The 15,377-nt window shown below is 42.8% G+C and overlaps 1 protein-coding gene across 3 annotated transcripts in view; it reads right to left on the bottom strand.

Annotated features, from left to right (window-relative positions):
* The window catches only part of TENM2 (teneurin transmembrane protein 2), an 831,585-nt gene that overhangs the window by 263,746 nt on the left and 552,462 nt on the right, over nucleotides 1-15,377 (bottom strand). For all 3 annotated transcript variants that reach the window (XM_066618094.1, XM_066618096.1, XM_066618097.1), the window contains one exon: nucleotides 9,557-9,791. In XM_066618094.1, the coding sequence (XP_066474191.1) occupies nucleotides 9,557-9,791 (235 nt within the window). The remainder of the gene's footprint in view (nucleotides 1-9,556; nucleotides 9,792-15,377) is intronic.

Genomic DNA, 15,377 nt, shown 5'->3' with positions numbered 1-15,377 from the left:
ACTCTTACATTCAAAAGCTAATAGTTAAGAGTTTAAAACATAAAAACCAATATCAGGCTATTTAATCCAGAAATAACAAGTTGGAGCTTCTGATGAAAGAAAGGCAAAGTACGCTTCATTTTGTTAACTGCATGTCCTAAATCTTTTTTGATATTTCTTCAACTATCACCTTTACCAGGATCTTCATACCCCAGCCTGTAAGCTGGATCCAGTGCATGGCCGGATCCATCCCCCAGATGAATGACGCTTACTGTTCCACCAGGGAGTTGCTGTTCCATGCTGCCAGTCTCCCCAAAAATGCGCCCCAGCCAGCTGCTCCAGGTTCCTTCACTCCAGCAGCCATTGCACCCCGATATCTGGGCAAACGCAGCTGGCTGCGGCTCAGTTTCCAAGAGCTCGGCAGTGCAGAACAGCAGCTCTCTGGTGAAACTAAGCACCGTTCACATTGGGGAATCCTTTCCCGATGCACAGCAGTCTCCAGTTTGGAGACCGCTGCCCTTAAACAAAAGCATGAAGGTTCTTTCAAACAAAATATGCTACCTTATGCAATTCTGAAAAGTGCTGAATTTGTTCCTAGCCTACTTTAGAGAAGCTGTTACTGCTATGCGATATAGTGCAATTTTTAAAAGAGCAACATCCTGATCAGATGGTCTGTGTGGTGCCAATATATAAAGATATAGCCACACTGCTAAGTCATTAGAACCGCTTTTGTACGGCGTAGCTACTGATACAACAATTATACTTTCGGAGGAAACTTACTTCTACTACTACTAATATGAGTTTTTCTAGTCAAAAAAGCGATGGAAAATTGGGAGGGATAGACAAAACCCTTGATGGAGCATTATGAGGGCCAAAAAATAGCCTTGTATAGCTAGCACTAGTATATGTTTGTGCCAGCCAAAGGTACTGAGGCATATTGGAAGGGGATGGGACACAGAAGGAAAAGTGGTTTAATATAGTCATTGATGCAGGATACTGAGCTAGAGGGCAATTTGTTTACCCTGCTTCCTATGCTGCAACCGATTTGTGCAACTACTTTGTGTCAACCCCAAACTGATGCATAAAGTTCACAACCTGCCGACATTCCTTTATTGCTTGTAACTTACAGGTAAAAGATAGGTGCTGTGGAGTGCCTCTATGAAAACTCATGTCATTGAAAGTTATCTAGAAATCCAGAATTGAGTATCTGCCAATTGCCTGAAATTCACTGAAGAAAGGAACAAATATTTTAATATATGCAAACCATTGATAGCTGACAAATGGAAGGAAAAATATTCTTGGAGTGCTCAAGAATAGCCCTAATTTCTTGTGCTATTTAAACTTTTTTCTTTCTTTCTCTCCAGACTAAAGCATAGCTAATTACAGTAATGCAGACTTAATTCATACCAATATAAATAACACCAGGCAGGCATCAGAACTGGCATTAGGACATCAAGCAATCTTTGACAAATATCCTTTCAAAGAAAATCTATAATAGCTTTTGGGTTACCCTAATTTATGAACCATTATGCCTTTGATTGGCATCTGCAAATGGTCCCATGTGTGGTTTTGCTATAACGAAAGAGACTAATATGTTGAAGGAAATGATGTAAACTTGCACAGTAAAGCAACAGTTCCATCCCGATCATTCTAGTGAAGAATCTCTCAAAGTATTACTGCCTTTAGAATGGAAAACTGTTTTCCCACTCCATTTGAAATTGTCCAAATCTGAATAGGTGGTGGCAGCCTGCTTATCGTTCACCTCAATAAAAAATAACTGTGTGGGTTGCAATAAATGGACATGCCTAAACCAGAAAATGTGACACTTTTGTAAATAGGAAGGCACTTTCAAACAGGCAGTAAGCAAATAATAAAAGACAAAGTGCATTAAACAATCATTTTGTGCCTAATGGTAAAGCAGCAAGCAACTGAGGAAGTCAAACACAGCATATTGGTGGTATAGTCGCATAGCTTTACTTAAGAATATGCCTGCTCTCCCATGAGAAACACACTGCTTCCAAAGAAACACTGTCACAGTTCCCAAGCATTTGCAAAACTAAATGCCAGGAGATTAGAGAGGAACACTCTCTCCCTCCCGTCTCTCTGTATTTATATTTATATACAGTCTATATAAATAACTGTCATAAATAACTGTCATTGTTCCCAAGTGTTTGCAACACCTTACGCTAGATGTCTGGGGAGGAGTTCTATATACAGTTGTATCATTTTGTGTTAACAAGAGGGGGGGGGGGAAACCAAGCAGAATATAGCCAAAAGAGTAAACATGTCTTTCTAATAGATATGTAGCACAAGTCATAAGAGGGGGCCCCAATATTGAGATTAATAAGCTGCCACATTTCAAGGAAGACTTAGAAAACTGCAAAATTAAAGTGCAGTGCTACGTGAAGAGTCTGTGGTCAGCTGGGAGCAGAATGTCAATGTAGTAAAGTAAAACCATCAAAAAAGACTTCCAGCTTAAAGGGTCCACTTGTCTCTGTGCGTTAGGGGATAAAAATCTACATGTGACAGTAGTTTTGAAAGATGGGGACAAAGTATGGATCTACCAACAGACTGGGATCAGTTGACATAAATTAAGTAATGTCCCCTTTCCCCAAAGAGACCTCCAGCAGTCAAAAAAACTCCTGCACCCTGCAGCATAGCCCACAGCAGTGCTGCTGCATCGCCATACAGGGATTTATTAGGATTGGGTTGCCCATTTGGTGGTGGTTGTATACTTGTAGGGGGTATGACTATTTGGGGTGTTGTAAAGAGCTCCTTCACACCTAAATTTACCATTATACCACTGTTTGATGGGAATGTTTTCTGCTATCTTAAAACCTCTGGTGGACATGAATCTTTTCATACTCAGATATCTTGTTTCATCTAACCATACTGGGAATGGTCAATTGTTTTTAGCTACTAGAGATATCATTGTTAAACTACTAAAAGAAAGGCATTTCTTTACTAAATTACTAAAAGAAAGGCATTTCTTACAGGAAAAATGGGTAGATGATCAGGAACTGATAACTGGTATTGGTCACATGACCAAAGACAATCTTTTTCAACCAATTTCATAAAATATTTATTAGTCAATGCTTTTGGCCCCAACACACAAGAAAACTTCAGTGCAACAGGCTTCCTCATTTATTTGAATCCATGTTCCTAAAGCTGTATCCATGTCTGTATCCATGTTCCTAAAGCTGCCCTTTCCTGTGTGGGTAGGGAGACTCCACTAGAGGATCCAATCCTGAAGGAACTAAAGGCCAGAACTAATATTTTGGAAGTGCAGTGTGCTTTACAGCAATAATAGTGGCCTATTATTCCACACAGCTGGGCTGGCTCCACAAGCAGTGTACACCACCAGCCTGCAAAGAAGCCTTGGTGCTGGTAATTCCATGGTGGCAGGGGGTGGGATCAGGGTGGTGTAAATTCAGACTAAGAAGGGGGTAGTATCAGTGACAGCAGTGTCACTGATATCCAATCCCACTTCCAGGATTCAATCCACCTTCTTGAGTCCACTTGGATTTGCTCCAGTTAGATAAGGTTGTGCTGCCTAGATGTAATCCTATACACACTTGCCTGGAACATATGGTTGGCAACCTTCAGTCTCGACTACGGTATAAGCCTAGAGCACCCGGTATTCTCAGGCGGTCTCCCATCCAAGTACTAACCTGGCCTGACCCTGCTTAGCTTCCAAGATCAGACAAGATCGGGCATTGCCTGGAACAAATTCCATTGAATTCTACAGCTCGTATATCTGAGAAGAACTGCATTGGATTGTGCTGTGTGGCTCCCATCCCTCCAAATAAGCAATGGAATTGGATAAAATAGTTGCATAATGCTGATGTATAAACAAATACCTTTTTTTTTAAGGTCAGTATTCTTTTTATATTTTATTCTAGATACAAAGATAGACTATTTATGTGAACTAATTACAGTTTGTATAAATGATGTCGGAAGCGTTCAGAATGTAAAATATGCTTGCTCCATTAAATTAGGAAGCCTAAATAAAAAACTTCAAATGTTTTGCATCGTGGTTCTGGCACCTGTTTCTTTCTCTACTCCTGACTGCGTTGACTTGGAAATATACGCCATTGAATTCAATTTTGTTTACTTCTGAGTTAGTTAAGTTTTGGACCACAACCCTTGACCCTCAAGCTTCTCAATATAATGCTCTATGAGTCCCAGCAGCATCTTCACCAGGGGAAACTCAGCAAATGCCCTAAAAAAAAGGTATCGTGGATGGGAGAATGAATTGTCAAGCTCAATTTACAGCCAAGTCCTCCAACTTCCAAGTAGTTATGCTGTGTCTGTGGACAGTAAGCTAAAAGTCAACACTGTTCTGAAATAGCTTGGTGGTTTATAACCCTTTGCAATCTAATTTTAGAAAATGGAAACACTGAAAAACCTGGAAGATTCGGTGTCCAAAATAGGATCAGAATTTTCATCAGTGCAGTTCTCAGCAATAAGTGCCAGATTCACTATACTACACAAGATTAAGCCACAAATTGTAGCTTACTTATTCTCAACAAATTTGGCAGCAAAGAAGAGAGGGCCTGGGCAGTGGGCCAAAACATCCTTATCCCTTACGACCTTCTTGAGTCAAAGAAATACACTCTGGGGGGATTCAGTAGCTGAGTCGACATCACTTATTGTGTCTGTGGTTGCCTTTAGCTTTTGATAGTTTGGTTTCCCTTTCAGTCCCTGTTCTCAATCTCTCACGTGCTTTTGTGGGCCATCAGCCATGGGATGGCAGAAAAATTCTCAACAGAACCTATAGCGTTCTTTTCTGTAAGTCTTAGAACTATGTAGCACCACTGGATATTAGAGGGATAAAAAACCCTTTGTGATTCAGGAGGGCAAGGATTAACCAATAACCTGGTCACTTCCAACATGGTTAGCTTAATTTCATTATCTATGCAGGGTCTCCAAACGTTTTGGCCAGAGGGCCACATCAAATATCTGGCACAGTTTTGAGGGCCAAAAATTTAAATAAATGAATTAGAGATGGAATTTAGATGAGTGAATAATTGAATGAATGGGCTCATTCATTCAACCTTTGGCCCTCAGAATGCCCTCCAGACACAACTGGAGAACAGCTTCAATCATGTTCAGTTGAGTGGGCCAGTGGCTTTCAGGGGACAAGGTTGGCCACGGGGCCCCTGGGCCGGGGTTTGGAGACCCCTGATCTATAGAATTAAAGAATACTCATATTGGGAGTGAAAGAAAATAACCTGGCATTTATAGTTAATCCTTCCCACAACTGATGTTCATCCATTGTTTTCGAAGAAGACCTTGACATCTAAGGGGTTGTGGACTGTCCACGGTGTGTCTGCAGGTAACTAATAAGGCCGATACAAGCACGGAATGTTCTGCCACATGTCAGGCAGACATGTGTAGGCACCACTGCTGCAGCATTTGCAGCTCTGGCTTTACGGAGTGCACGCTTCTCTTGTGCTATGGTTGTCCTTCTGGCTTCAGATGTCTGACAGCCTTGGTAGATGTGCCATGTCGATCAGTCTTGTGCCAGGATTTCCCAGGTGGTGGTGTCAATATTCAGGGACTTGAGAGGGGCTTTCAGTGAGTCTTTATATCACTTCTTTTGTCCCCCATGAGATTGCTTTCCTTGAGACAGCTCACCATAGAAGAGCTGTTTAGGGATGTGGTGGTCTGGCATCCTTAAAACACAACCTGCCCAGTGTGTCTGGGCTTTCATCAGCAGGGTGTGAACTGACGGCAGTCCTGCTCTGGAGAGGACTTCTATATCTGGCACCCTGTCCTGCCACTGGATCCTCAGAAGTCTGCGGAAGTACATAGTGTGGAAGTGGTTCAGTTGCCTAGTGTGCCTCCTGTATACAGTCCAAGTCTCACTGGCATACATCAGAGTAGGTAGCACGACTGCTCGGTAGACTTTAAGCTTTGTAGCAAGGCTTATTCCATGGCAATTCCACATTTTGGTCCGCAGTCTGCCGAATGCAGAACTTGCCTTGGTGATTCTGCAGTTGACCTCAACGTCAAATGTCACTGCACGGGAGAGTGCGCTGCCAAGGTATGTAAATTGGTCCACTGCTTGCAGCTTTTGTCCCTTCACCATGATGGTGGGCTCTTGGTGTTGGGGCTTCGGAGCTGGCTGGTACATCACTTCAGTTTTCTTTGTGTTGATGAGGAAACCTAAGTTGTCACATGCTGCTTCAAATTTGTCCATCTGGCTTGTATTTCCTGTTCTGATCCAGTATTCAGGGCACAGTCATCAGCAAAAAGAAGGTCTCGTAACACAGTCTCCTTTATCTTGGTGACAGCCTGGAGTCTACTCAGGTTGAACAGTATGCTTCCCACAACTACATACCAGAACAATGTCTCATAAAGGCAGCACAATGTCATGACCACTTGTTAAATGTTACATATACCCATCAATTCTAGCATTTAACTGCCATTCTCCAGGTAAATATTTACCACAAAGGCCTTGCAGCAAGACCAAGTTTTCAAACCTTCACAGTCAGAGATAGTCCTTATCTTTTGGATCTCCAAGTTCCTGATTTGCTAAATTTCCTATCTACTCATTTTCTTCCCCACAGCTTCTTTCAGTGCAACTAAACATCTCTGTGTACTTTGCACTGTAATTTGCACTTGGTTTGCTTAAGTTTTGGCACCTATACTGAAATGAACCATGCAACCACTGCCTACTGCTTTCCACCACTGAACTGTCTTCCATCTTGCTGCCTCTTACTCTCTCCTCTGTGTTACAATGTTGTCCTTTATCAGGCCACACCCTTAGGATAGCCAAGCCTATTGAGTAAAGATATCTACATAGCATCAAGCACTACACGTCCAACCCCATCTTATTTAGATTGTAATTTTGTTATGCTTCAATGAAATACTAGCACATTCAGGAGTGCTCAAAAAGAGCTCTATGAAAGAGTTTCACATAATGGCTTTACTAAATCCCCTCAACTCCACAAAGTCTCCTCAGGTCTATCTGGGGAGCTAGTGAAAACAGTAGACTACTAGGGATGTGAAGAGGGAACCAGGTCTGATCCAACCCCAGCATGCCTTAAGCAGTGTATCTCCTTGCTGCCAGAGGAGGAGCAGGAGCACATGCAATCCTATTATTCCCCGCTCAGTTGCAAGGAGACAGGCCACCTCTTCCCAGTGCAGCCTTAGGTTCTGCCAGACAGAAAGAAGGAGTAGCCTGAGAATCATCTGATTCTCCAGATGCTGCTGCCATTCCTTTCAAGAGTGCCTGGATACCTGAATGGGAATAGGCAGCAGAAGCTACAGAACTGAATGCTTCACAAGCTGAAAGAAGTTCAAGAGCCTGCCAATTCTCCAGCACCACTGCCTCTTCCTGCATGACCAAGACATCTGGAGACCGGGTGGAAACAGCCACTCTCAGCTCAGTTAGCTCTCAGTTGAGTTTAGATAAAACTGGAGGTAGGAACTGCTGCTTTGGGCCCAGGAGTCAAGCAGGTGAGCAGCCCATTGGGAAGGTGATGGATAGGTGTGGGATGCCCACGGTGCACTCCAAAATGCCCGCTTCACTCTGCTGCATGGGCTGATCAGCCCTATAGCTAACTCAAGAAGCATCTGTGGGAATCTAGAAAGAGTGGTAAAGATCAGATGAGCAGAAGAAGCAGATGAATTAGCAGGACTAATTCAAGACTTCCTGGCATCTGAGGTGATACATCAGATGCACTTGTATGATATTTTGCCATGCGAAATGCTGCCCCTTGCCTGGTGATATGGCAGTCACCGCCTCTTTCAATCTTCCTCCTTCCTGGATTTAAAGAGAAAGAGGAAGTATGGAGTACTCTCCTCTTTTCTACAGCTCCTTTTCTGTAGAATCCAGTTTGAATCCAGGAACGGGAGGAGGAGGAGCAGCTGAAGTGGTGATAGATGCCCCTCACCAATCCCCTATCTGACGTGACTGCCTCAATCAATATCATGGAAAGGCCAGTCCTGTGAGTTACAGTTTCTGTAAGGACGTAAGCAACAGTTTAGTATCACGAAGAACTTCCACTCTCTCTGCTCTGACTGAACTTTAATACCACCCAAAAAAACAACAACCTGCAAAGGGGGGGAAAATTGTACTATAGCTGCAGTTTTCAAACTCTCCGGAAGTTTGAAAACCACAATAAGTTCTTGCAGGGGAGTGGAGAGAGGCAGCAATGCAATCTCCAGGATCGTGTCGCTTATGGGGGCTGCAGGGACTGGGATGCACTCACCAGTCCCTGCACGAGCGTCCTGGGGTTGCAGAGAGCCCTGCACGAGCATCTGCAGGGCTCCCCAGCCTGCAGAAAGCAAAAGTGGAGCGATTGTGCTCCACCTCTGCAAAACCGCAAGTGGAGCACGATCGCTGCACTTTCACTTTCTGCAATCTGGAGAACCTGCAGGCGCTTGCACATGGCTCCCCGCACCCTCAGGACACTGCTGTAGGGACTGGTGAGTGCATCCCAGTCCCTGCAGCCCCTTTAGAAATGCGACCCTGGGGATCACATTGCTGCCTCCTCCCTGCCCCTGCCCCTTAATGGGGCAGAAGCCAGGGCCTTCAGGCTGGGGTGTCATGATACCCCAGTTTGAAAACCACTATACTATAGTAATGAAGAGCAATTAGAAAAAGCACTAAAAGTTTTGTGTTTTTTTGGGTGTGCGTGTTTGTGTGTGAGAGTGAGTGACACCAGTTAACAAGCACAGCACCTTTTAAAACATTACTGTTTGCCCCACAGGCATGAAACTGACTATGTACAGGAGGGATTTGAGTGAGTCTGCACGCTGGATGAAATATAAATTAAAATTATAGTTCTGTCAGTCTGGAATCAAGGATTGTTTCTCCAGAACTCCCAAAACACTTAATTTCAAATGAGTCTGTTTATTACTTCAGGAAGGGCCAAATGCATAATTTATCAGTAATACTTAGTCAATATACCCTTATAACATCTTCCTGTTCTTGGGAATAAAATATGTGACATAAATTCTATTAGTTGGATACACATGAGCCGTCTGAAGAATAAATATTCAAATGAAGCACAAGTGAAAAGAGAACAGCTGAACTGACCCAACTTTCATTGCTAAATGAGAAACTTTAAAAATGAAATGCAGTAGTTAGTTACATTACTTCAGAAAAAAGATGGATAGAGAACACACAGAAATAATCCTTTTGTCAATTTAGCTATTTCTTAAAAATTTGTTTATGGTTAACTTTTTTCCATTAGCACTTGTCCTTTCTTTGAGAGCAATTCAGTCAAAATGGAACACTTTTAAATCCCATTGACTGCAACAGAAGAGTTATCCACTTGCTGGAATTGATAGGTCTAAAAGGTCTAAGCACTTAACTGGTGACTGGATCATACTTGTATGTTTATGAAACAAACATAATTCAGTGTCATTTGAATAGGGTATCTAATTGTCAAAGAAATATAAATCCCCCTTTATTAAAAAAAAAATTGTTTGATGTCCCTTATCTATCCTAAAAGACTTTTTCAGATCATTAGGCTCCAACACTATCTCAATTTCATTCAAAAACACACCACAAGAGCTTCAAGGCAATTCTATCAAGTACCATCCTTTCTCTATAACCTACCTGGTCTCAAGTGGCACATTGCTATTAAGCACCCAGCTGTCCTGTAACTGAACTGATTCAGGAGTGGTTGCCAGATCATTTGGTGCAGGAGCTGGTGCATGGATCTGGTTCCGCCGATTTGTTAGTGAGTTCCTGTTGAGGGAGTTGGCAGATGAGTGATGATGGGACAGAGTATGATTGTGAGGAGGTGGAATTGGTGGTCTCAGAGTTGACTGGCTGTGATGATTTGAAGGGCCTGAAAGGGAAAAGAGAAATAATAAATCTGAATCCCCCCCTATTCTGCTGAACAATCAATCCTAAATGCTTTAACTTTAAAATTCCAGCAAAGGCCAAACTACACATTATGACAAATGCATGAGCTTTGCCCTTGATTTGCTTGTTTGTTTTTGTGTTAAATAGTGTATGTAGGGAAAACACTAGGAAAACCACAGTTGGAGATAGGAGAACTTCAGGAATTCATCCTGCATGCAATTTGTATTCCAATGATTTCTCCACATACTATTTACATTGTTTTAAAAGTTTCCACTGAGAGTCAATGGGAACTTTTTTCCAAAAATGTATATAGCACACACGGTGTTGTGCAATTAGGATACCAACCACAGTGAGTGTTAAGACCTGAAACCCCCTCCCTTCTCTCAGAGTTTCCATGAGTTACTAAACACACACACACACACACACACACACACACACACACACACTATATGATTTGTAAATTATCAGAATAGCACAGAAGCCACTTCTCTGAGAGGTATGCTGCTGGCTTCTGTAAACTCAGTATCATGTGTGTTGGTCAAACAAGGTGGTCAGGCCCCTTTCCTGACAATCAACAATTCAGGTATGTTGCATAACAATGTCATCTGGATTACCCACACCTAGCTTTAGAGCAGCCTTAGATCAGACAAAAAAAGCCTCCTTGGGAACACATCAATTGGGGCGTAAACAGTTGTCTTGAAACCATGCTGGGCATAATCTGAAGGCACATGATATAGTAATCTTGTGTAGCTAAGCAGACTTGTGTCTGGTCACTACCTGGATAAGACTCCAAAGACTTATCCACCCTCAGTCCTTCAAAGGAGAAAGGTGTGCAATTTATATAATAAACAATGTACATATAAATCTGCCCCTTAAAATAAATGGAACCATTTATAAGTACATGGTCATTCCAACAAAATGGTTTTAGTGTATTACATTCTCTTTCTAATAATAAAGATGAATAATGAGATAATTTGTTATATTTTCATATACCCCTGCATTATTTAAGTCTTAAAAATGCATGGAAGACAACACAGGAAAACAAACACAGCAGGCAAGTGAAGTATTAATTGCATGTTTAATCATTACACTAATTTGTAATTTCTAGAGAACAATAATTAGAAAAAGTAACATTAGCAAAATCATAATTATACTGATGTATGTTTGTTTTGAGAAACTTGAAAATACATTTTGTATTTAATGAATCAAATAATGAAAGAAAACACTGCTGGGGATGTGTTCACAGTTAGATTGATCTATATTCACATAGAACAATTGTGTATGGCAATGTGCTCTCCAATTAACAGTAAGTTAATTTAAGACATAATTTAAAAACTATGACTACATAAACTTAAATATTTAGTGGCCTGTTAAAAAATGCTGAACACCAAAGCTGTGTTTCACAAGCACCACAAACATTAGTTCTCAGAAGTAAGTAACTTTAGAAACATACCTCTACTTCATTGTGTGTGGGTGCAAGATTAGTGCTAGGGGAAGACTAGGCAGGATGAGTGCTGGGGAAGACAGGCACTGCCATTTTGTTCAGATGGAAGCCATATTCAGTTACATATAAAGAGAATGAGCACTACAGACAAAACTGAAAGGAAAGCAGGTGCCTCTACAGACACACAATATTTTCAAGTGTATATGTAACAGCCTAGTCCTATTCTCCCATTAACTTCTGCCATTCATGCGGATGAAGTGCGTGCTGCATGAAATGTTGGGATGGCAATCAGGCAGTCAGCAAGAGGTAAATAAAATATATATTTTTACTTACCACCCTGGTCACCTGGTGGGTCTCCTCAGATGCACACCAGCTATTTTGCTGGTATAAGTCCAAGGAGAGGAAGGGGGTGGATTGGGTTGGAAAAAGTGATAGGATTCTGGTGCACACTGTTCCCACCAAGATTCACCCCCTACAGCCACTCCCCGGCCTCCATCGTCCCAGCCCTAAACTTCACCCAAATAGCCCATGACCACCTTACCTACCTTACCTACTCTGGTGCAGGCAGGGTCCATTGGTGGCAGGTGCATAGAGCTGCTGGCCATTTGCATTTGCAGCTCCAATGCACATGGCAACAAGGTGTCATTTACAGTGTTACTGAGGCCTTTAGGATGGAGGAATGTAAGATCCAGGGCTTCTGGGATTTTTTAAAGAGACAGTACAAACAAAAGAGCACCTCCATTCACATGGTTCTGTTAAATCAAATGTAGAAGCCCTTAATTTCTGCAACTGAAAAAACGGCAGGAGGAGCACAGGAAGCAATGGCTTTTTATTTTATATTTTTAATAGCATGGAAGCAGCAGGTGGCATTCTGCGACCAACGTTCATATGGAAGAATAACCTGGGCCCAAACCATAGGATAAAACAATGTTGTTGAATTGCAGTCCCCAATATCACTGTCTGAGACCTGCCAAATAGAACCAAGAATCAACCACATAGAACCAAGACCAGTGCAACGCAGTGCCCTTCAATCCCAATCTAGTTTTGTGGCCTAGAGAGATACCATGGCTGATGGTATTGAAAGATCATTCAGGTCCCCTTTCTTTGGCGCTCTCTATGCTATAATTCAGCCATTTTCAACCACTGTGCCATGGCACACTGGTGTGCCACAAATGGTCTGCAGGTGTGCCTTGGGAGTTTGGGGGGAGGGTCATTTATTAGTAGGGTCATTGGGGGATGTGAGCCCCACTAACAGCATGGTGTGCCTTGTCAGCGGCCCACCAAATGCCCCAGGGAGCACACCAGATAACAAGAGACCTCATTCTGGTGCCTTCTCTTGCATCTGGCATTCTGACATAGCCCAGTTCTAAAATCAGGAGGTTGTACACGCACATCATGGTTTGTAACCCGTAATGGATTTTTCCTCCAGAAACTTGTCCAATCCCCTTTTAAAGGCGTCCAGGCCAGATGCCATCACTACATCCTGTGGCAAAGAGTTCCACAGACCAACCACATGATGAGTAAAGAAATATTTTCTTTTGTCTATTCTAACTCTCCCAACACTCAATTTTAGCAAATGTCCCCTGGTTCTGCTGTTATGTGAGAGTGTAAAGAGCATCTCTCTATCCACTCTGTCCATCCCCTGCATAATTTTGTATGTCTCAATCATGTCCTCCCTGAGGCGCCTCTTTTCTAGGCTAAAGAGACCCAAACGCCGTAGCCTTTCCTCATAAGGAAGGTGCCCCAGCCCAGTAATCATCTTAGTCGCTCTCTTTTGCACCTTTTCCATTTCCACTATGTCTTTTTTGAGATGCGGCAACCAGAACTGAACAAAATTATCCAGGTGTGGCCTTACCATCGATTTGTACAATGGCATTATAATATTAGCCGTTTTGTTCTCAATATCTTTTCTAATGATCCCAAGCATAGAACTGGCCTTCTTCACTGCCGCCGCACATTGAGTCGACACTTTCATCGACCTGTCCACCACCACCCCAAGATCTCTCTCCTGATCTGTCACAGACAGCTCAGAACCCATCAGCCTATATCTAAAGTTTTGATTTTTTGTCCCAAAGTGCATGACTTTACACTTACTGACATTGAAGCGCATCTGCCATATTGCTGCCCATTCTGCCAGTTTGGAGAGATCCTTCTGGAGCTCCTCACAATCACTTCTGGTCTTCACCACTTGGAAGAGTTTGGTGTCATCTGCAAACTTAGCCACCTCACTGCTCACCCGTCTCCAGGTCATTTATGAAGAGGTTGAAAAGCACTGGTTCCAAGACAGATCCTTGGGGCACACCGCTTTTCACTTCTCTCCATTGTGAAAATTGCCCATTGACACCCACTCTCTGTTTCCTGGTCTTCAACCAGTTCTCAATCCATGAGAGGACCTGTCCTCGAATTCCCTGACTGTGGAGTTTTTTCAGTAGCCTTTGGTGAGGGACCATGCTGAACGCCTTCTGAAAGTCCAGATATATAATGTCTACAGGTTCTTCCGCATCCACTTGCCTGTTGACCTTTTCAAAGAATTCTATAAGGTTTGTGAGGCCAGACTTACCCTTACAGAAGCCATGCTGATTCTCCCTCAGCAAGGCCTGTTCGTCTATGTGTTTTGAGATCCTATCTTTGATGTGGCATTCCACCATCTTACCCAGTATAGATGTTAGGCTGATTGGCCTATAGTTTCCCGGGTCCCCCCTCTTTCCCTTTTTAAAGATAGGTGTGACATTTGCTTTCCTCCAATCTTCTGGCACTGTGGCCGTTTTGAGGGACAAGTTGCATATCTTAGTCAAGAGATCAGTAACTTCATTTTTCAATTCCTTAATAACTCTTGGTGGATGCCATCAGGGCCCAGTGAGTTATTGATCTTTAATTTATCAATTAGGTCTGCAACATCTTCTCTTTTAATCTCTATCTGACTTAATTCCTCTGTCAGGAGGAGCCGTTCGGGCAGCGGTATCTGCCCAAGGTCTTCTGCCGTGAAGACAGATGCAAAGAACTCATTCAATTTCTCTGCCATCTCTAAGTCTCCTTTTATCTCCCATTTCCCTCCCTCACCATCCAGAGGGCCAACCGCTTCTCTGGCGGGTTTCCTGCTTCTAACATATTTGAAGAAGCTTTTATTATTCCCCTTAATGTTGCTGGCCATGCGTTCCTCATAGTCTCGCTTGGCCTCCCGTATCACCTTCTTACATTTCTTTTGCCACAGTTTATGTTCCTTTTTATTCTCCTCATTAGGGCAAGACTTCCATTTACGGAAGGAAGTTTCCTTGCCCTTTACAGCCTCTCTAATTTGGCTCGTTAGCCATGCGGGCACCCTCCTGGATTTAGTGGAGCCCTTCTTGTGGTATACACCTCTGCTGGGCCTCTATTACTGTTGTTTTAAGCAGCCTCCATGCACTCTGAAGAGATTGGACTCTTTTTACCCTCCCTTTCAACCTCCTTCTAACCAGCCTCCTCATTTGAGGAAAGTCCGCCTGTCGGAAGTCAAGGGTTTTTGTGAGAAATTTGCCCGTTATTTTTCCCCCGACATGCATGTCGAAACGGATCGCAGCATGATCACTGCTCCCCAACAGCTCAGTAACACTGACATCTCTAACCAGGTCCTGTGTACCACACAATATTAAATCCAGAGTCACCTGTCCTCTGGTGGGCTCCATGACTAGCTGCTCTAAGGCACAGTCATTTAGCATGTCAAGGAATCCGGTCTCCTTTTCATGACCAGAACACAAATTGACCCAGTCTATATGAGGACAATTGAAGTCCCCCATGATTACAACCCTGTCCCTCCTTGTCACCTCCCTGATCTGTTTCCTCATTTCAAGGTCCCCTTCCGATTTCTGGTCTGGAGGACGATAGTATGCCCCCACTAATGGTTTAGCTTGCTACATTGACACATGAAACCATGCTTACAGGTTGCAAAATGAACCTCAAAATTCAACATATGATGATACAAGACGCACAGGAAACAAGCAAAGTGATATAGATTTCCCCAAGCTCTCCCCAATAAGAGACTAATACCTACCATTCTTCTTATCATGATTAGAACTTGTTGTGACTATCCCTTTAGAAATGGGCATTTGTGCTTTGCTTAATCTGCATAGTAAAGGAAGGAAATGTGCT

Source organism: Tiliqua scincoides, chromosome 2 (genome assembly GCF_035046505.1).
Source record: "Tiliqua scincoides isolate rTilSci1 chromosome 2, rTilSci1.hap2, whole genome shotgun sequence".
NCBI classification, from domain to species: Eukaryota; Metazoa; Chordata; class Lepidosauria; order Squamata; family Scincidae; genus Tiliqua; species Tiliqua scincoides.
This window is presented reverse-complemented; position numbering and strand designations above follow the sequence as displayed.